This window comes from Limanda limanda, chromosome 18 (genome assembly GCF_963576545.1).
Source record: "Limanda limanda chromosome 18, fLimLim1.1, whole genome shotgun sequence".
NCBI classification, from domain to species: Eukaryota; Metazoa; Chordata; class Actinopteri; order Pleuronectiformes; family Pleuronectidae; genus Limanda; species Limanda limanda.
In genome coordinates this window covers 3,112,760-3,134,947 of record NC_083653.1, presented here as the reverse complement: position 1 = coordinate 3,134,947, position 22,188 = coordinate 3,112,760, and the positions used below count along the sequence as shown (strand labels likewise).

The following is a 22,188-nucleotide window of genomic DNA, read 5'->3' as shown; positions in this document are numbered from 1 at the left end:
TGTATTGTCTGTGGAGTAGATAGAGTTGTGTAGTGTCTTTGGAGTAGAATGACTTGCCTAGTGTCTTTGGAGTAGAATGAGTTGTGTAGGGTCTTTGGAGTAGAATGAGTTGTGTAGTGTCTGTGGAGTGGAATGAGTTGTGTAGTGTCTGTGGAGAAGAATCACTTGTTCTCTGGGGGAACTGGTGAAGTAGGTCTGTTCTGTTGTTGTGATACGAGCTGAGGTTTGTTTGCAGTGATTTCACTGAAGATGAGAAGGGGTGTGTGTGTGTGTGTGTGTGTGTGTGTGTGTGTGTGTGTGTGTGTGTGTGTGTGTGTGTGTGTGTGTGTGTGTGTGTGTGTGTGTGTGTGTGTGTGTGTGTCCCCTTGGTGGTGAGATGGAGGTCAGCGGTGGTCGTGATGCGCCTGGAGTTTCGTAATCATTTCTTTAGTTATAGGAGCAATTAACTGTAACCCAGATAAAGAAGAGGAGCTTGAAACCAGCTTCACTCGACAGCTCCTCCAGATCCTCTCATCTGACGCAAGACGTGAGACCAGATATCAGAGATCAACAATCTGATCTGTGACCGGTTTCATCTTTCCGTGGGCTGATGTGTTATATTGTTGCCGAGGTAATATCACAATAATCTCTTAATAACAGCCTCAGAACAGCCATGAACATAATCTCATAAAACCTTCAACTCCTGCTGAGAGTTTAATTGATGAGAGAGACTAGATTTTCATTTCCACCTCAACGATCCCACAGCTGAAGCTTTCATGTTTTTAGTTTTCTCACCACACAACACACCTCACGTCTTTGTTTTCCACACAATCCTTTGCTGTGTGATGTCTTTAGACTTTGCACTGAATTTTTCTTTTCATTCAGGTTAAATTAAAACATGGCACCGAATTGAAAACGTTCCCTTGTCCCAGGGGTCGTAATTACTGTGCTCGCACTCTTCATGAGGAGAAGAAGTGACGTCACATGTGAACTGAGCCCCAGTGTGGCTGGTGTCAAGCTTCCTGCTTCAGTGTTCTCCGTCACGCTGCTTCAGCTCAGGAGCTACACACAATCAAACAATACTTTAATGATCCACTAAGGGAAATAGCTCTGTTGCATTTGCAGAGGATTAGAAAGAAAGAAAGTTGGAAAAGCAACAACAAGTACAAGTACATCAAAGAAAAAATGTGGAATATGGCCAAAATGGCCACTAAATGCAAAATAGCAGGCTTCCTGTTGTGTTTTTCCAATTGCACCTAGAGACGTTTTTTGTTTGTCTGGTCATGATACACCTGTGTATCGATTTTTGTGAAGATCGGTCAATATGAACACGTTCCAGGGGTCTCGGGGGGCACCGTTGAGCCATTTCGCAATGCCCATTGAAAATTCCTTCAGAATACGTAAATTTTCACCACTTTCTAACTTTCTGCAAATTTTGGTAAGAAGTTGAGCATGGTAAAGCCCTGAAAAAGCCAATTCATTTGCGTGAATAAGAAGAAGAATAAATAATCCTTACAATAACAATAGGGTCCTCCCTGACCTTTGAAGTCAGTGCTCGAGCCCTAACAAGGGCAACAAGAGGCTGAACACACGTCAGCGCACGATCACGAGAACTCAGCAAATCTTTACCTCAAGTAAATCATTGAGTGGATTGACTGAGACGAATATAACAACGTCTGAATGTTCTGAAGTTTCTGTAGAAATATGAAAAAGCTCGAGTGAAGTGATGTTGAGTCTTTGGACCGAATCCTTCACTCGCAGGTAAAAAGCTTTTAGTGAGATAAAACAATAAATCACTGCTTTCAGCGACTTTTATATTTAAATGGCAATGAAGGATCCAGCCAGGTCCAATCAGAGTGACTGACAGAAGTGTGTGTGTGTCTGTGTGTGTTTAAATCTGATTACAGCTGAATCAGAGGTAATGACAAAATGTCTCCAACAATAGAAATCTTCTTTTAGCTCAGATAAATCAGAAGAGATACAGTTAATTAAGGTATTTTTAATCCTCCTCAAAAAAGCTACTGACCCTGTTTGGGAAATGAAAGAATTAAATATGTGACTGGTTTTAAAAGAGTAACATCATCTTCAAATGGAACAAAGGAGATCAACTCTTTTACCTCTAGCATCGTTCTAACCTCAACCCTCAACCCTAAAGAACTCCACCAGGTTGTTCCTCATTCTTCAAAATTCAATCCTCCATGCGTTGACATCCACGACCGAAGCTCCGCCCCCCGACCTGGAGCCACTCTTAACGGAAACATGTCTCTGGAAGCTCTCCTCAAAACGATCAATCTCTGTATGGATCTCTTATCTGAACCTGGAGGTCCCAACGTGCAGCTCCCTGCCCCGGGCTCATCAGGGATATTAGCATACGCACACACACACACACAAAAAAACACACACATACACACACACACACACTATAGGGTTAATTTGTGTGGTTATTATCATGCATAGATTTCATTGTCTTAATTAAGTTTTAGGCAGAACGTTTGATGGGATAGAAAGATGTTGGTGTGTGTGTGTGTGTTTGTGTGTGTTTGTGTGTGTGTGTGTGTGTCTGTGTGTGCGTGTGCGTGTGCATGTGTGGGTGTGTGCGTGTGCATGGGCCAAATCCCTCCCTGAAGTCTAGTTTGGATTAATTGAGCAGAAATCAGTATTTACATACATGAGCATCATTATTGGTAATATGCGGCCAGCGGCTCTCACATTAAACTTCTCACAACTTGTCAACACTGCATATTTCATCAGTATCTTATATAATAATTCACCATGTTTCCTACATTCTAGAAGTTGTTTGTTTTTATTTACACGTCCTTTTACTTTAACCTTTTCTCTTGTATATTTATTCTACTTCTTTTCAACTGTCACTGTTTCCTAATCTCTTTAAATATGGCTGTGTTGCATGTTTTTATTTACACGTCCAGACGCCGTAGAACAACAGTATCTCCAATTTAGACTCATATTTTTGGCCGAATCCAAAATATATCTCCAAAATAAGATTCAGTTTGTGGTCTCCACTAACTGCTGAGGGGAGATGTCTGGCTTCTTAGCTGCTAAGAGCTCCACTGTCTGACCACCAGTGATTCTCCGGCTGTGTGTGTGTCTGCTGTCTGCTGCCTGGCTGCAGGTTCGGCTCAGGCTCCTCCTCCTGAGAACTGACGCCTGCTGGGGCCGAACACAATGCTATGAAAGCTGTAAAATTATGGAGCGTAGAGCGGAAAACAATGAGGCGTGGGGCAGCTTCAGGAGATCAGCCTCTCTCACATTGTCACATTGTTTTCACATCAGCCATTGTTCCTTCAGATGTATTGATTAAAGCACACTAGCAGTTTAAGAGCGGCTACGGCTCATTTGGTTCAGACGCACCAGGGCTACTTATATGTTGATTGACATTGACATTATGGTTTATTAAATTATAAGTAGTTCCCTTTTCCTCATGTGTCTTCCACGTGTTCACAAACCTTTCTCTGCTCTCTGTCCTGGTGTGATTCCTCTGCAGGACCTAACCAGGCAGCTGGATGAGGTGACCCAGAACTCGGAGATTGTGGAAATCCGTCAGAAGGAAGCCGAGTGCGAACTGGAGGCAGCCAGAGACCGAGTTCAGCAGCAAGCCACCGAGATCCTGCTCAAAGCCAGTAAGACTCAAACCTATTCTCTGCTCAAAATGCAAACGAGTGCTTGTACGCGTGTTTTCCCCTGAGGACACGTCCTGGGTTTGTCGTGCAAACACGTCGAGCAGCTTCCCAGGCATCGTGGCCTGTGACACTTTAGAGGTATATCCACGCTCATGGTATCCCCAGTCCCCGAGAGGCAGAGGCAGCATCGTCTCACATCAATTATGCCTAGTTTAAGGTTCGTGTGTTTGCATGTTAGGATGTGATGTAATATCTCCTGATGTCTCTCCGTCGGTACTTTACTCAACAATATCGCTTAAGCATTACTGTCGGAAAATGTGTGAGCGATAGCAGCGACCGAGCGCAGAATTATGTTCGGCCCATTAGCTCCTATGAGCTCGTCACGCCCCTCGAGAAGGTTTCATCAGTTTCCTCCGCAGCTGTTTGCATGTGAGAGACAAATAACATCCAGCTGGTGACGGAAGCTACGACACCGATCACGCATGCTTATTTATTACTACTTAAAAGGGAGGTAGACTGTATTAAAGGAGACATATTATGAAAATTCCACTTTTGTAGTTTTTCTACACGTTAATATGGGTATCTGGCATGTCTACAGTCCCCAAAACTCTGGGAAAAAACAACTCCCGCGATTTGTTATGGTTCCTCTATATCAGAAACGATACGCTTGAGTGCGTCCAATGGGATTACGACCAATATGTACCTCATTGTCGAACCATGCCCATGTCACTCAAAACAGGTCAATCTGAGGAGGGCTGTTTTAGACAGGGTAAAAAGGTGCTGTTTTAAATGATCCTTGTGGTATTTTGACCAAATTATGTTTCAGACATTTCATGGGCATAATATGTCTCCTTTAAAGGGAAGTTACAGTGTGGATTGTATTTTTGTATTTTCACACATCTCCTCTTTATGTCTTATCTAAATCGCGTATTTATTGTTGATCAAGTGGGTTGCAGCTCTCTGACATTTATTACTACTTAAAAGGGAGGTAGACTGTATTAAAGGAGACATATTATGAAAATTCCACTTTTGTAGTGCTTCTACACAATAATATGGGTATCTGGCATGTCTGAAGTCCCCAAAACTCTGGGAAAAAACAACTCCCGCGATTTGTTATGGTTCCTCTATATCAGAAACGATACGCTTGAGTGCGTCCAATGGGATTACGACCGATAAGTACGTCATTGTCGAACCATGCCCATGTCACTCAAAACAGGTCAATCTGAGGAGGGCTGTTTTAGACAGGGTAAAAAGGTGCTGTTTTAAATGATCCTTGTGGTATTTTGACCAAATTATGTTTCAGACATTTCATTAAGACCCCAAGGAACCATATCAACTGTGGTAAAATGGGCATAATATGTCTCCTTTAAAGGGAAGTTACAGTGTGGATTGTATTTTTGTATTTTCACACATCTCCTCTTTATGTCTTATCTAAATCGAGTATTTATTGTTGATCAAGTGGGTTGCAGCTCTCTGACAGGAAGACAAAAACCAATGTGGATCAGCACACGCCTACTGGATGAACCCAGATCCAGCAGATGTCTCCTCTTCACTGTTTGCATCCCTGTCACGTCTCCCGTCATAGGTCAGATCAGCAGCCTGCAGGCCAGCCAGATGACTCAGGAGGCGGCCATCAGGGACCTGGACAACGAGCGCAGCCGGCTGAAGGACAAGGTGCTGAGGATCGAGGAGGAGAGGGAGGCGCTGCAGAGCCAGAGCCAGGCGCTGGACGACCGACAGAAACAGCAGATCCAGTCCCTGGAGAAGGTTCGTGTTTAATATTCACATCAGGCTGGAGTTATGTGCCGTGAATAGCCAATAACTCATTAAGAAGCCGGGACTTAACTTTTCTGTGTGCTCTGCTCCCGACCCGCTCAACGGTCACAAGAAACAAAAACTTGTGAGAAATTCGTCCTTGCATGAAAAAAGAAAAACTTCAGAGGAACTTCAGCAGTAATTAGGATGCAGGTTCAAGAGAGAGATATTAACGTCAGTCCTGTTTTATTATTTCAGAGACGTCTGTGTTCTTTGTCCTTCCTGAGTGTAGAATCACTTTTGTCATCAGTCACTGCCGTCCCCACTTCCTCACCTCAAACTCCACAGTTCAGCTTTTTGCAGCGAGAAGCCCGGAAGCAAACAACCATTAGTTTGGGCTCTGAAGCTGTAATCCCACTTACTTGCCCAAAAGCTGAGAGGAGAAGCGATTTATTTCTTCGGTTCTATTTGGTTTTCTATTTATTTTCCTCGGGCAACCCTGAGTCTTTCTGTGACTTTACAGAGCCGCTAATCCTCCGGTGTTCTAGTGTGAGGATTTGCCCAAAGCCGGTCTGATCTAAAAGACTATTTGACATGAATTGTTGATATAATTCAGGTGTTTTTGTTTTCATAAAGAACACAGATATTTTGACGTGGGTATATGATCAGTCTGTCTCTCTTTACATAGACTAAACCGAGATTAAGAGGGTTTTCTCACTGAGAGTCTGAACCAGGCTTCATGTCTTTGTTCCATTGTTCCATTGTTGATCTGGATAGTTTTGGTTTCACGTTTTAATTTAGGGACCAAAGAATGTTGTCTTACTTAGTACGTCCTGACGTATGTGGGCGGAGTCAACCTTTCCTTGACTCTGATTGGTTTGTAGACGAGCGTGTCCGACGTCAGCGTGAACTAGTCTTTCTGTTTGAATTTAAAATAAACAGAAAAGTGAACCGGTTCTTGGTTTATTCTGTTGCCACTGTTCTATCATTATTGTTTCACGACCAGCAAACTAAACGTCTGTCATCAGAGGTGAAGACTTATCCTGCGAGCGGATTCCACTTCTTTGTTTATTACAAGAAAAACTCCCCCTAAAAAATGAGAGACCACCACGTCTGTTCTGTTGATGGCCCCTTTCCCTCCTGGTTTATTAGTTCGGACTAAACTGAAAAGTTTGAAGGTCCGAGCCGATCGAGGTCGCTGTGAAATCGCCCTCGGAGGAAAAAAATCAATCTTCCGTGTGCAGCAAATTTTAAAAAAAGCATCGTCGGCAAAAGAGTCAGAGGAAAAAAAATAATAAATAATTGGACCTGTAATCGTCGAACAGTTTAAAGAGTCAAACTTGTCAATCAGGGCTTTTTTACGAACTTTGAAGCGCAGCCCGCTGCTCATCTCAAAAACCAAGAAGCTTAAAGGTCGGATGGTTTAAGGAACAGTGGAGTCAGCAGAGCGACCACAGCCCACGGTAAATGTCAAGTGTTGCTGCTTCATGTGTGTTTTCTCATCTATCGCTGACATTTGTGCAGTGTGATCCTCCGGGAGCCGGCAGAGTTCTCCCACCGAGAGACGCTGCCGTGCATTTCAATGTCTTCCCCGAGGATAATAGACGAACCCGGGCCGTTTAAACTTCACACCACCTTCCTGTTAGAGCTCCGCCGATTCCTGCTTTAAACGCTTCATTCCCATTCATCAGGCGATCGGTGAAACCATCGATTGAGGATCTCTCACGCTGCTGCATTAAAATAAAAGAAAAACACTTCAAGTTTTTCGCACTTCGCAGGGATCTTTGGCTCAATCGTGCTTGAACGCCATTAGCAGAGTATAAAACACTTCAATTATAAGAAAGCTGTGGAAAAGTCATTACATTCGTTTATTTCGCTCTCTCGAAATTACAATCGTCTTTTCCTCCATTTGCCTTTTTGTGTGTTTTTCGTCTTTTCGCCCACCGAGAGGAGGAATCAACTTCCCAGGATGTTTTCGGGCCCAGTTTCTCTGAGACGATGCTCGGTTTCCCTCGGGTCTGTTTGGCCAGATGATGTCACAGCGGTCTCGCTCGGTCCGACCGGTTTGATGGACGCTTCTTGGGGGATTTCCAGGAACAGGCTTTGGTTTGGAGCAACTGTTCCAAACAGACTTGAGTGAATCCCTGGAGCCACATTAGTGTTTTGTTCATGTTGCTGCCAGCGTCTGATAACGTGCCAGTTACACGCTGGTTTTGTTTGCGAGTGATGAAGCTAAACAGAAGACAGATTATTGTGCATGAGTTTAGGCTGCGTTAATTATCTGTGTGGATGAATCAGTGTCAACAGTTTTTAGTTTTTAGTCTTTAGTGTTCTTTTACAACTCTGCTGTAAAGATTCAATGAGGTTGAATATTTTTTTTTGACATTCCCATCCATTTCTTTGAGGATAAATCAGGGATTCCTGTTAAAAGATTATATGGCATTTTGTAAATGTTTGAAAAGATAGAGTTATCTCACGTGTTTTTAATTTATCACAGATCCAAATAAGAATCTGGATCTTGTGAATTTCAAAGTGGTTTCATAAGGAGAAGCTGCTGTTCTCATCGTGACTCAACAGTTACTATACGGAGGAAAAACAATATCTCTAAACTCTGTCTCTCCCGATGCTGAAGACAACACCAGCTCCATTTAGAGCCTTAATAACCGCGGGGTCATGTCTGGGGTCTTTCACGGCCTCATAATCAATAACCCCATTAACGTTAACCCCCAGATGGAATGTGCCCCGGAGGCTTGTTCCAGTGCTGCGGGAAAAACACACATTCAAGTGTGAAATGGTGAGAAAATGGGAATAGAGACAAAACAGCAGATACAGGGAGACGGAGTGAAGTATTGATTCCTTGGCTGTCGATCGGTAAACACTGGCAATGAGGCTGAAGCATACAGCATATGGTGTGAATGTTAGCCCAGTGTGTCGTCTCACCTCTGAGCATATTTCTGAGTGTTTGTTTTTTCTGCGTTGGTCAGACCCTGCACGAGGAGCTGACGTCCCACGAGAAGGACATGAGCAACATCCGCGTTCGACACGAGGAGGAGGGCAGCCAGATGAAAGAGAGCCAGACTCGAGCTGTGGAGGAAGTGGCCAAGAAGCACAGAGTGACCCTGGAAACCGCTCTGAACAACGCAGAGAAGGAGAAGAACCGCCTGCTGGCTGTGAGTAACACATGCACACAGTGTTAGAGCAACACACAGAGCTGCTGAGGAGCTTCTGCTCGACCTCGGCTGCTGAGAGACGTTGTCTCTGCCTCCAAAACTAAAGAATCCACGTCTGGAACTGAGATAAACAATGTGCCAGAGGTTTTTAAATCAGCACAATAAATACAAACCCACACCAGATTCATTTACAGATTGCCGCATCTTGCCTAATCAGAGTTTATCGCTCAAAGCCGCAGGAAGATGAGCGGCTGAATAAGCCCTGGGCTTATCTCAGGCCGTAAAGATGATGACGGCGCTGGGACGCTGGTTTTCTGCAGCTTGCTTGAAGAAGTTCACCTCTTTTCAAAAACTAGTGGAGGTGAAGTAAACGTAGCACGAATTGTTTTCAGTTATCCCACTCGATAGAGATGAAGTTGGATTTTTCTGATTGAGGAGAAACAGATGGAAGCTTCTGTTCCTCAGTGACATATTAACCAACTAAAACTTCCAGTAGAGACGTGATAAGGACAGAAGTCGTGGTTTTATATCAGAGATAATATTAATTTGCATATAAGTTGGATCCATCCATCACCCTGACCTCCACACTGTGACTTTCTGCTCTACAGGAACAGATCCACTTTCGTGAGTTCAGCAATTCTCACTGTCAGTTTGTTGGAATGAACGCTGATATGAACTAATATCAAATTTAAACGCTGTGGTATTCCAGGACGACACAGTCAAATCACAATCTGTCCCCTCTCTCCGACTCGTTTGTTAATGAACCAGTGGTGATTGTGAGTGACACATTTAATGCTGTGTCGGCATGTGCTTTATTTGGATAGACACCAGTGATACTGTGTGTTTGTCAAAGTATCATGACTCTCACACCACACATGTGTAAATATACCACATTTATAATGACCCCTGTTCTCTGATATTCAGGCTCATTGATGCTCAACGTTGGATACGTTTACAGACGGAGTCTTCTGTCCATACTCTGCGCTTATCTTGTATTTGTCCACGTTTTCTGAAAGCGTCTCTAACCTCTGAGTTAATTCCACATCGTTCCCTGACTGACTGCGACATCTGCCACAGGAGCCGGAGAAGCAGCAATTCACTCTCTTTGCCTTGAGCCTTATGAATCGTAGATTTGCTTTGTCTCTAAAAGCTTTTCTCTCTCCCGAGTTTGGTGCTCAGGTAATTTGGTATTGAAACACAGGAGATGTCCTCGCCACTGTTCCATCTCTAACGCTTCCTCTCCATTCAGCAAAACAGGTTCAGTTCCTTTGCCTGTAAACATAGGTACGGCTATAAAGTCTCATAAAGCCGAAGGAAGATTATTATGCAGATTTTAATGACATTATTAAGGCAAACACATTCTTCTATCCCTTTAATTAATTATAGACGTTAACGTTTACTGTCTCTTAGACTCTGGGCAGTAAAATTCAGCCTTTAAACGTAACTAGAGACCAACTGTGGTGGAATTACACCTGCCACATATGAGCAACTACACTATATATAAGAAGAAGAGGGAAAAGTACAATATTTCCTTCTTAATGTTATCTTAATTAGTCTATAGAAGTGTAAGAGAGTATTAATCAGAAATGTTTCCAAGTACCTTAGTATTGTACTTGTGCTTTGGTAAATGCGTTCCTATTAAAATCATGGTAGCACTTAATTCAACCTTTTATTACAAATAATGAGAGAAATATAATCTAAAACAGACAAACTGTTAATATTGATACTGACCAGTTCTTCACCGCTGAAAAGAAACGAGTTGGAAAAACCGATGCTTACACTTGTTTTATGATATATATCTATTTATATGTATGTTCTATTCGGTTCATTATGACGAATACCTGTATCCTCTATCAACAGGAACAAAACCAGAGTTGACATCCTAATCCTAAATGTGACTCACTGAACAAGCAGCTTCTCTAAAATACTGAATACACGTTTTGGAATCCATGACACAGGGTTTCATGAGGAGGCCCACATTGATATTGAAGTATAAAATTAATATAACAGTATGCGTGGGCATGACAGGTGACACGGGCTCACATAAATGGAAAAATAAAAGGATTTCTATAGACTGAAATACATCAGAGGGTCTAAAACAATGACTAAGAAGCTGGCAACCTCAGAAGGAGGAGAATGAAACCCACTGACGCAGGAGCATATTTATATTTGTCACCCATAAATGTCATGGATCCGGCTCTGAGCTCACGGAAATCTGAGTAACCCGGGGGGGGGGGGGGATAGGAAAGACATTCTCAATGAAAACAAAGTTGAGCGATGTGGCGGCTGACGCAGGTGGGAAGGGTTAGCGTCCGCTAACGCTCTAAACCTGCTGCTCCTTCTATTCACACACACACCTACACTGAAGCGTGGAAATACATCGTAACATAACGTGACAGATTTTTATTTTTAAAGGAGAGGTATGATGCTTTTTCAGTTTTACTATCCTTCGTGTGTTTTATGTATGTGAAAGTTTCCGACAGAGGCTGAAAGAGGAGCTGCAGCGATGCACAGATCGAGTCATATGTTTTCCGCACATTAGAGCTTGTACACATTTTACAGTAATAACACTAATCAAACATTATGAGCCTGAATATGAGCAGGTTACCTCTCCTGAATATTTTTTTTATTTCAAATAAAGACAAAATGGCTGAAACTAATTATATCAAGCACCAAAATCAGGGAAATTGAGTCTTGGAAGTTGTTGTGGAGTTTGACATTTAAAAGGCTGAGGGACACTTAGATTAAAATTCACAGCTCTGCTCGTAAAGTGGTGACATTTACTGCACATAAAAGTGCAAGTGGGCAGTGAAGTCATCAAAACTAGAGCAAAATGATGGGATGGAACTCGGGAGCCCAGCGTTTTGTGTGTGTTTCTAAAAGTTCCACCATAAATATTTCACTGCTACTTACTTAGCACGGTTTGTTGGCTTGGTTCTCAGACAACAACATTACAGAATTCAGCTTTAAAAAGGTAACAGAGTGGAATAAAACCATAACAACCAATGCAGTATACATATTTAATATTCAATGAAGCATTAGTGTTTATATATTGCATTAAATGGTGTGGGTTTTTATTAAAATCTTCATATTTAAAATCGAGTCACAAAAAATGTAATAGTAAACAAAACCCACAGATTAAACATTCGACTCTATTTAAATTATGGAAACTGAAGGTACCCATTAAACAAGTGAGTTTTCCTTTAGTGCTTTTAACCAAAATATATTGTTTGTATCTCGGAGGTCCATTTGATTATTTTTTTTTTAACCTTCATTGTTTACATCCTTGTTTTCTCTGCGTCTCCTGCATCTTTTAACACCAATTCTCGGTGGAATAGTGTAAAAGCCTTAGAATATTTATTTTGCTGACCACATTGTTGTGCATTTGTATATCGAAGCAAACACTACAAATCATCACAAATATAATTCCAAACTCTACAAAGGACCTTTAGATGTAGCAACAGGACAGATTCTACAGTAACACACATGAAAACAAGTAGAAGACGTAGAATCCCGATGGCACGGATTACCCAGATTCCAGCATCATGACAGTTTTGTATCTGGTATGAAAATGCTGAAAATGCCCCTGAGGATTTGAAAGTGGGCCCTGGGACCAGTCTAATGAGCCCGGAGGTCTCGCTGTTCCAAACCACAGCCCGCTGCTAATTCAGCTGCTCGCTCCCAGCAGCCTGAAATAGCTCTGTGATGATGCCTGATCTCCAGCGGGTCCCTTATCCCCGGCACACACCGCCATGTGAACGCCAGCGATCAACTATTCCCTTGCATCAAAGTTGCATAATGAGGACTTGTTTTAAATAATAATATTCTGCCGCAGACCTGATCAGAGCTGACAGCTACATTAAGAGAGGAGCGTTCGTACATTTCCATAGTTATTAGATATGCATTCCATATGCAGGAGGCCTCATGACTTCCTCATATGTCCTCCTGCTGAGCTCTGATCTGCACAGTCATTTCTGATTGTTGGTCCTTTCTGTCAGTGTTTCTGCAGAAATGTCCCCATTGTAAAGATTAGGGGGGAAGAGGAGGAAGAGGAGGAGGAGGGGGAGGTGAAGGTCGAGCAGCAGCACTCATTCTCTCCTCCTTCATTCTCCCCTGCCTCACTCATCTGCTTCATGTCTCTTCTGCAGAATCACAGGACGGACGAGTCTTCATCTCTTTTCGTCATCACTCGATTATTTCGTCTGATCTAAGTATTCATCACATCTAGTTAATCATCTTTCCTTTCATCACCTCTGCTCTTTCATCACTTTAAATTGTAATGAGAGTTGCCTGCGAGGAGCCGGGGGTTTGGATTTTAAATGAATCGCTCGGCACCACCGCCGGTGTCGCCCTCCAAATCCAAATCGAGCCACAAGGTACTAAAGGAATCCTGATCTCTCACATTAGATACGTGAAGATTCCCTTTGATGTGTCCTTGATGTCATCAGGCTGGTGGAGGTCAGCTCACGCAACAATAACGCATTTGACGTATTCATATGAATGTATTTTTTGAATTAATGATTGAGTCCTTTTCATGAATCTGCACCAGCGACAGAAGCTTCATGATTTTAGGTCGTCGATCAAATTCTCGTGATCAGATCGACTCAGGAAAACTTTGAGGGAAGTTTCATCAAATCTGGCAGAAGAATCCAGTTGGACTTGAGGATGAAGTGATGAGATTTGGTGGTCGAGGGTCAAACTAACCACACGTCCATCACACTCTTGATTAGAGCTTGGTCTTCAAATGTCAGTTGCTCGACCTAAACACCAAATATGATGAAGTTATGATTAAATTACACTGTGAACTTGATCTGACTCGGTGGCAGAGGAACACAATCTGTGAGGCGGTAACACTCGTTCGGGGTTGCATCAGGATTTAGAAATGGCCTTGTGGGTGTTTGAGCTGCTTCTAGTTCTTTGGTACAGCATTTTCACATTTGCTCTTCTTGTGGTCGTTAGTATTCACTCGTTTTAACAAGAACATCCATCATCCTTTGAGGGACACAGGGGGGTTGGTTCCAATCCCATCTAACACTGGGTGAGAGGGGGGGGACACACACCCTGAATCTGTCTCCAGTGTATCAGGCCTAACATGTCATGAGGCATTAAACACATATTACTGAGATTTTACATTCACTCCTCCATTCAGATCAATCCCTGTAAAGTCCCACTCGTTTGTATGAAGCTGTGACACAGGAGTCGATACCCTGAATGTTACAAACTCCATTGCTTCTGTACAGTGAATAATAATCGTGGAAGATTCCATGTGACATAACAGCCATTTCCCTCGGCTCTAATTGTCCTTGGAAAGCAGCAGCAGCCGTTGCTCAGTGTTACAGAAATCGTTCTCCATTCATCAGCCGCCATAATAAGCTTTATTATGGTAACAATGCGATTCTCTGCTCCCTGTCAAGGACAATGAGATAGTTTGGAGTATTTTTAGGAATTTGTACAGTCGAAGGCGGTTTATGTGAAATCAGACAAAGAGGAGAGAGAATGTGGATGTTCAGCGAGACTGAGGTGATAACTCTGCAGTGATTTGAGTTCCTGCTCTCACAGTAGATGGCTGTTGACCCTTGGTGTTGTTTAACTTCGGTTTAGTGTGGGAATAAATTATTTAATATGAGTTTTATTGGGACTTTAACTCAGAAATAGGGTGAGAGGTGATCCCTGAAATGCAGTGTAATGGAAAATTATTACATATCATGACACAACAAGCAATTATCAATTCTGGATGTTTAATTCAAACCGTCTGCGGACGGTTTACAAAGGTCAAGTCACGACAACAGACTTGACCTCAATGGCACAGAGCTCAAACATCACGGTGACAGATATGAGGGCAATGGCGATGAGCTCTCAAGAGTACACTCCATTTATACAATCAGATCCCTCCTCTCCACAGTAAAATACATTTGTCCAATCAGCTTCTCTCCATGTCGTTACAGGAAGACCAGACATTGGTCTCTGGCGGTCTCTTTGAAGTTTGAACAAGATGCTAAACGCATCTTGTTCCAGACCCTGTGAGTTTCTCAGAGATCTCCTGTCTCTGCAGGTCACACCTATTAGCCTTTGAAGCTCCCTGCTGCAGAAGACTTAATTGGCCCCTGTTGAGAAACCTTTTGTTCACACTAGACTGAGAAGGCCACGTCTATAAGGCCCTTCAAGAGCATTATGCATAGTGTTAACTTGACCTAAACTCTGACTATGAGTCTTAAACACAGAAATACATCTTTCAGTAAACTTCTTTCTATATAAATGTAATCTGTTACATTTGAACATGTCTAAATACAAAATTCCCATCACAATTCCTCCCTTTTTATCCATCTGGGATCAACATCTTTATAACATCTCATCATTTAGATTGGGAATTTTCCAGGATATGTGAATTAAAGAAGTAACACTAGTCTTAGTGCAAAAACAATACAACAGAGTTACACAATTGAAAATGATCAGTTTCTACAAACTTCAATAACATATTTTACAATTATTAAAATGATGTGCATCATATTATCAAAATGTTCACTGTATTGGTGCCACACTTCGTCCTGATCGTGTGTCGAACACCTCCTTGTTGAAGAACATCTTGTTTCAGAGACATCTTGTATGCTCTGACTTTGATGATCAGAAATTTGATGTTGTTCCTGCCAAGCATTCGTGAGCAGGGAAACCATCTCTTTTCCCTTGAATGCTTCTTAGTCGTATAATCATGTGTTGCTGATCTCCTGTTGGTGCGGTTGTGTTCAGCGTGTAGCTCTTCAAATGTGTTGACTCTCCTTGCAACACCTAAAAATGAAGACTGAAGCTCACACACTGGCACAAAGCACTTCCCGTCCTGTAGATCCACCCCTGGCTCTGGAAATCCTCCTGCGTTGGCCCTCATCTCCAGGTTGACCTCTGCGACCTTCCTGTCATCTGTGTTGAGAGGCATTTGGCTTGCACTCGTTCCATCGACGTCGTCTTCTTCTTCCATCCGCACGTCCTTAAGCACAATCCAGTCTCCTGGTTTCAGGTCACGCAGTCCTCTCTCCATGGATTTAGATAGAATCTCCTCGTCTGCCTGTGGATTTTAAAGAGTACAGGAAACAGTTTAAAACAATATATACCAGTTTGTTTTTCAATGTGTTTTTCAATGTGTTTGTTATGTTTGTTTTTTACTTCCTTCTCTCTCCACTGTCCCATCCCTGGCGGGATGTGGCATGATGTTGCCTTGTGTTGATACTCATACTCACCAGTATCCATAAAGCTATACTTATGAATATGTTACCCTTGTCAGCGGACATCCTTTTGAAATCTTCCATCATGGAATGAGTTCTCCGAACAGTATCTGTTTCACCGCTGGAGAATCCTGTTTAGATGTTTGGGAAACACTTCTGCTTGCATAGAAATCATGTCATAAAACAAAACAGTATTTATTTATTTCCCTAACCTACTTTATTTAACTTAATCTTTATTAAACCTCTCTATAAATGATTAAACCGTTTGTTTTGAGGTGGATGTCAATCTTGTAGAATCTGGATGTCTCTATTTTATTTGTAACTCAAATTACATAACTCCGTTAAAAAAGTTTTATTGAATATTATTTAGAGTGTTTCTTGTGTACACCCAATAACCCAATTCATCTATATCCAGCATATGTTACTCCTCTCTCTTGACACACTGACTCCAGTCATGTGTCAATCCAACCTAATGAGAAAACATACACAGGTTGAACAAAATCATCCATATCCCACATCAAAAGTCCATCGACCACCAAACAAAACACAGTCTATCAAGACTACGTAATTCCTAAACTAATGAAACCCAAATCTGCATTCTAAAAAAAATTTAGTTCGATGTAGTCTTGCTAACCGCTCCTGTAACCCACATTAAATGTCAGTGTTAAGAATCATTCAAATGCCTTCCATGTCCTCTACAGACTGCATACTGTTTGCAACCAGTAACACAGTCAAGGCAAGACAATGGTGTGAAGTCAATCTCATGAATTTCTTCTTCAGCCCAAATCACATGCAGAACCCCCATGCAAACAAGCTATCAGTGTAAATCTTGACACTCTCGCCACTAGCATATTTGCATCTCTTTGGTCCATGCATGTAATGATGGGGACGGTTTTCCTTTGTTTCAAACAGAGTCGTAAAACCCCTCTGTCATTCGTTATCACACTGTGATGCTGAAAACCTGTCATCAAACACTTCAGTTTCACAGTAATCAGCTGTTAACCATTTAAATCTTAATTTGTTCTACTGATATAGTTTAGAATTTCCTAGTTAAAAACTTTCTATTTGTAAATAGTAATGTCTATCATCCAAAACAATACTGTATCATAGCTGAACCTCCTAGCTGTTGAAAAGTGAACGTTATTTTCTCCAGCAAATATCATTGTTACAGCATATGACACTAGTAAAGTCTTATTTCAAAGTATCACACATATCACATTACTCTGTTCTCTCAGAAGCTGCCATTGCTCTGAGACTTGCTTGAAACTTTGCATCTGTTGCTTTTCCCCTAAAGGAAAAAGTTTTTCTGTTTAAACAAAAGATTACTCATATTCCACAAGAAGATTTCAGATATTCTTTTCTATTGCGTCTGCTCTTCTGATCAGACCAAAATCATATATGTGTCCGTTTCACAAACATGATAGTACCTGTTATCAACTCAGAAAAATCAATAATGTTTACAACAAACTAAAAATGTCAATCAATTACATCAAAGAAATACATTTTCATGCAGAAATGTGTTCAGAAACCCCAATGTGATTTAGCATGAAAGAAAATCGTTTGCGATTAACTTTAAACCTTCCTTTTTAAAATCTTTTAATTTGATTAAATGTATTTTCTTTTCTTATAGCCAATGTATCTATCAAAAACTACTGAGACAACACCGTATTTACTTATTCTAAATGCAACCAAACTTATTTTATCCTTAATTTACTTACTATATAACCTTTAAACTAAATTTGTCTTACCAAGTGTTTAGATAAATCTAAGTAAATACCATTTGTGCTCTAATTTGATCTCTCCCCTTGCTCTTTGCAAGAGGATGTTAATTTAGAGGTGAGAAATTTGTCTCGGATCATCCATTGATACGCTTGTGTCAGATCCCCCTTTCTCGTTTAAATAAATGCAGATGTTATTCAACTCTGTCTTCCACTACTGCCCTGCTGTTTTAAAATTTAGCATACTATTCTATCTTCCCCCTAAATTTTACCCAGCAGTAAAGTGACAACAGAGATAAATGTTTGTCTTGCATTTAGCCTCTAACCACATTATTAAACCCCAATGATAAAAATGGATCTATCTACAACTTTTCATATGTTTTTCTATCATTATGAGCTATATAACATTCATTCTAAGAGTAATATCACACTATTTACACATATTTACTGGTGCTTTTAGTTCCTGAACCTAAAAATAGATTTAATTTGTGTGTTTTTAGCAATTAGTTTTATTGATTTCTAATTTAACTATAATAATGTTAACCATATGCTTTATGTGTAACATTAATTCACATGGTGTCTGCAGCTGTGTTCTTACGATATGAAGTTTTGTTGAACTTCTCTCTCTCCATCATGGTCTGCTCTTGATGGCTGCTCTGTCTCCATGATCTCCCTCTCAGTGGAAATGTATCCAGATCAGAACCTATTTGGAGAGACTGATACCTGGAGATTATTTCGGTTACTTCCTTCTGTATACTGTCTCTTATGTTGACTTCAGTCAACCAACACTCAAATGCTCTCCAGTCTGGCACAAATAGCTCCACATCTCTCCCTCTTGTTGCTTCTTTGCTTCGTTCTTGTTCAATGAGCAATTTGATCTTAAGTTGCTTCAACTGATTTAAAGTTATGTTCCCTGTGTTTGGAAAATCATAGTTTTTTACCCACAAGCCAAACTGTGTAACACTATAATGACCATACTTCAGAACCATATCTTGAACTGTAGGAGAAGAAATCTGTGGTAAATTCATCTCTGTAATGGTTGTTTATCAATTTAAACTCTGATTTATTCAGTAGAATACGAATCTTTTGGGAATTTAAGTTCTACTGATATGGAAAAGACCCTAATGTTTCAGAATTAATTTCTAAAGCCAATAATTTTCCTATTTCTTAAAAAACGTCTATTTTCAAATTCGTTTTAAGATTGATCTGAATCTTTTTCTTTTTCTTTTGATATAAGCCTTTAAAACTTACACATATATCCCAAATATGATTGAAATTATACTCACCTTATTCCAGTGTTGAGAATTCCAAGAAATCCTCTCTCACTCACTCCTCACTTTTTCTTTTTCAGCTGTAATTCTCAGATTAGTCTCATCAAATCATGCATGTTACTTGTATCAAATCATCAACATTTGTGTAACGTTGATAGTAACCTTTCACCTTCAAAACACTTTTTAAGAGACAATGAGAAAAACCCCTTCAGTTATAATATTGCCACTGTAATCACCTCTTGTAATTACTAAGTTTTAATTTTAATTCCTCTAATACAATTCTAAAACTCTGCATGAATCAAATCGCCTTAGAGAAAACTTAATTTCACATTTCTCTTAAACAAGACACATGCAGGTATAAAATGTATGGGAATTTATCAGATTTTTCAACAGATAGCTATGCTGAGACGATACAGACCTGGCCTAGGTCTCTCTGTCACAGCTTTTCCTCCATTTCAAAATAATAATACTATTATATATTTATATTCTACTCTTCTGCTTGTTTACAATAACTATGAGCATGCCGCAGCGCCCAATATTAAAGTAATTTAGCATTAAACTCTTTCGCTAAACCCTGTTTAACATTTTGATCTTTTTTTGAAAAGAATCTTAACCTATTAAGCTTATTGTGAATCCTACACCGGTCTCTAAGACCTCCTTAGTATATACACGTCTGTAACTCACTTCCCTGAATGAGTGAATTTCTTTGGACCTTTTTCCTTAAAAGATCTAAAAACAAGAATTATACTTTACCAGAATGAAACTGCTTGCCTGTCCCAGTCGGTTCTTTAGCCCACCTCAGTGAGCACTCCGGATTCTCAGAACATCAGGCCCACTGAAATAATAAAGGTTTAGTTCCAAACGTACTGCCCCGGCGCAATTACCTACCCTCAGCACCGAGAGCCAGAGTCGCTCACGTGGATGTCACTGCCAACAACAGCCAAATGTAATGGAAAATTATTACATATCATGACACAACAAGCAATTATCAATTCTGGATGTTTAATTCAAACCGTCTGCGGACGGTTTACAAAGGTCAAGTCACGACAACAGACTTGACCTCAATGGCACAGAGCTCAAACATCACGGTGACAGATATGAGGGCAATGGCGATGAGCTCTCAAAAGTACACTCCATTTATACAATCAGATCCCTCCTCTCCACAGTAAAATACATTTGTCCAATCAGCTTCTCTCCATGTCGTTACAGGAAGACCAGACATTGGTCTCTGGCGGTCTCTTTGAAGTTTGAACAAGATGCTAAACGCATCTTGTTCCAGACCCGTTGAGTTTCTCAGAGATCTCCTGTCTCTGCAGGTCACACCTATTAGCCTTTGAAGCTCCCTGCTGCAGAAGACTTAATTGGCCCCTGTTGAGAAACCTTTTGTTCACACTAGACTGAGAAGGCCACGTCTATAAGGCCCTTCAAGAGCATTATGCATAGTGTTAACTTGACCTAAACTCTGACTATGAGTCTTAAACACAGAAATACATCTTTCAGTAAACTTCTTTCTATATAAATGTAATCTGTTACATTTGAACATGTCTAAATACAAAATTCCCATCACAGCAGTAAAAGGTTTTTCACCAGCTTCCCTCTGCGGGAACTTGTTTCACTGCTGTGAGAATAACTGATCGAGGCTCTGAACTTCATCATCAACGCTCTCTGGCTTTTCACCGCTCACTGGCTTTGACGTTGATTTATGTTTCTGGATTTTTGTCGCCCACAGGAGCTGGAGCAGCGGTTTGAGAGAGAGCGCCTCCAGCTGGAGGAGCACAAGACGCTGCTCCGGCAGCAGCTGGACGAGCTGCAGGACGAGCTCACCTCCAAACTCAGCGCGGCCAACGAGGAGGTAGGAGGCCAGAACCTGCAGGTTTACAGTGACTGACTCATTCTGCATTAGGGGTGGGAATTGGCAAAAATGTGACGATTCAATAGTATTGCGATTCTGCGATACTGCAAGTTTTGCGATTCGATTCTGCGATATATTGCGATTCATGTCCCCCATATTATTCAAAGGCATTACAAAAAATGAGGAAAATAAGACTGCTCAACTCACTTCAAATGTCACATTTAATTCTGTGAACAACATTGTCTTCTACACATTAACTGAAGTGCAAAAACTTTGTCCTTGGACATTCAGGACACAGGACCTTTGTAATTATTTTCTGAATAGGAGACCTCTCACATGAACACTGAGCTCCCAGCACATAACTTACAATTATTTAAATACAATACAGTAACATCAAGCAGACATAATAGAGTAACATAAACCTGAGGATAATCATATAAATAAGAGTAACCTAGAGCTTCAATCAAATTGAGAAAAATAAACAAACGTGTACTACTAGAGTCCAGTCCAGTTGGCTGCAAGGTCATGACCCATATGTTAAATTCATTTGGGAATATTGGCATTTTTGTTCATAAAAAGCAGTTGGCCAACATGCTCAGATGTTAAAGTTCCTCTGGAACGTTACTATATCTCCTGCAGTGGAGAACATCCTTTCCGCAGACACACTAGGTATCTTTTAAACTCTGAAACTCTCCTCGTCATGCTTTGCCAACCAAGGGCTGTTACATATATAATTGTAAATAAAGTATAAAGTATAATATTGAAATACTTTGTGCCACAGTATCAATATAATCGCGGGCGCAAAATATCGCGATACTGAACAGAATCGATTTTTTTCCCCTTCTTTAAAGTCCTTATGAGCAGTTAATCCTTGTGCATTGATCATCCGCTGATGAAGATCACGTTGAGGAACATCGGCAGAAAACACTTTGCGAAACTGATGAGTCACAACTCTTAACTTCTTGTTGTGAGTGTCACCTCCAGAAGTTTAAACCGGAGTCTGAGTCTTGAGCTCTTTACTAATTCAGTTTGCCTGACTGGAATAATAATCAGTGTTTATTTTTGACAGATGAGGTAAACAGTCATATTAGCGGCTGAACAACGAGGCCGAGGTCACTTCTTAATATTCAGCTCCCAACTTACTGAAAGGACACTTACTTAAGAAATGACCCTCACTGTGGAACTTAAACTTTCATATCCATGAGTTTCAGCTTTTAACAACCCACACAACTCTTATTATGTTATTTATTACAATTATCAGTATCTCATATTGTTATTGAACAGCTCAGTCCAGGTTCAGAAATTCACCAGAGGGATTTAAGGCTTCTTATTTATTTGTTAGTATCTTTGGTTGAGTTTTAGGTTGAATGGAGAAAAACAACCTGTCACAAATATCCTTTTCATTTTCTCTCTGCAGTGAAATGTGTTTGTTGTTTTTCACTCCCTGTTCCCATTTGCACTGTACTTTTAAAATCCAGGTAAATAAATATCTAATGGATTTAAAAAGGAACCTTGTCGCCACGTTGGCAAAAAGAACATGAAAGTCACTGAAAGCTTTTTGGATGGAAACTGCTGATGTGGTTTCAAGGCT

General features: G+C 40.8%; 1 protein-coding gene across 1 annotated transcript in view; it reads left to right on the top strand.

The window, feature by feature from the left end:
* fam184ab (family with sequence similarity 184 member Ab) overlaps nt 1-22,188 on the top strand; it is a 105,374-nt gene that overhangs the window by 49,802 nt on the left and 33,384 nt on the right. Inside the window, exons 7-10 of the mRNA XM_061091859.1 lie at nt 3,482-3,617; nt 5,203-5,384; nt 8,357-8,542; nt 20,475-20,597. Coding sequence (XP_060947842.1) covers nt 3,482-3,617; nt 5,203-5,384; nt 8,357-8,542; nt 20,475-20,597 — 627 coding nt within the window. The remainder of the gene's footprint in view (nt 1-3,481; nt 3,618-5,202; nt 5,385-8,356; nt 8,543-20,474; nt 20,598-22,188) is intronic.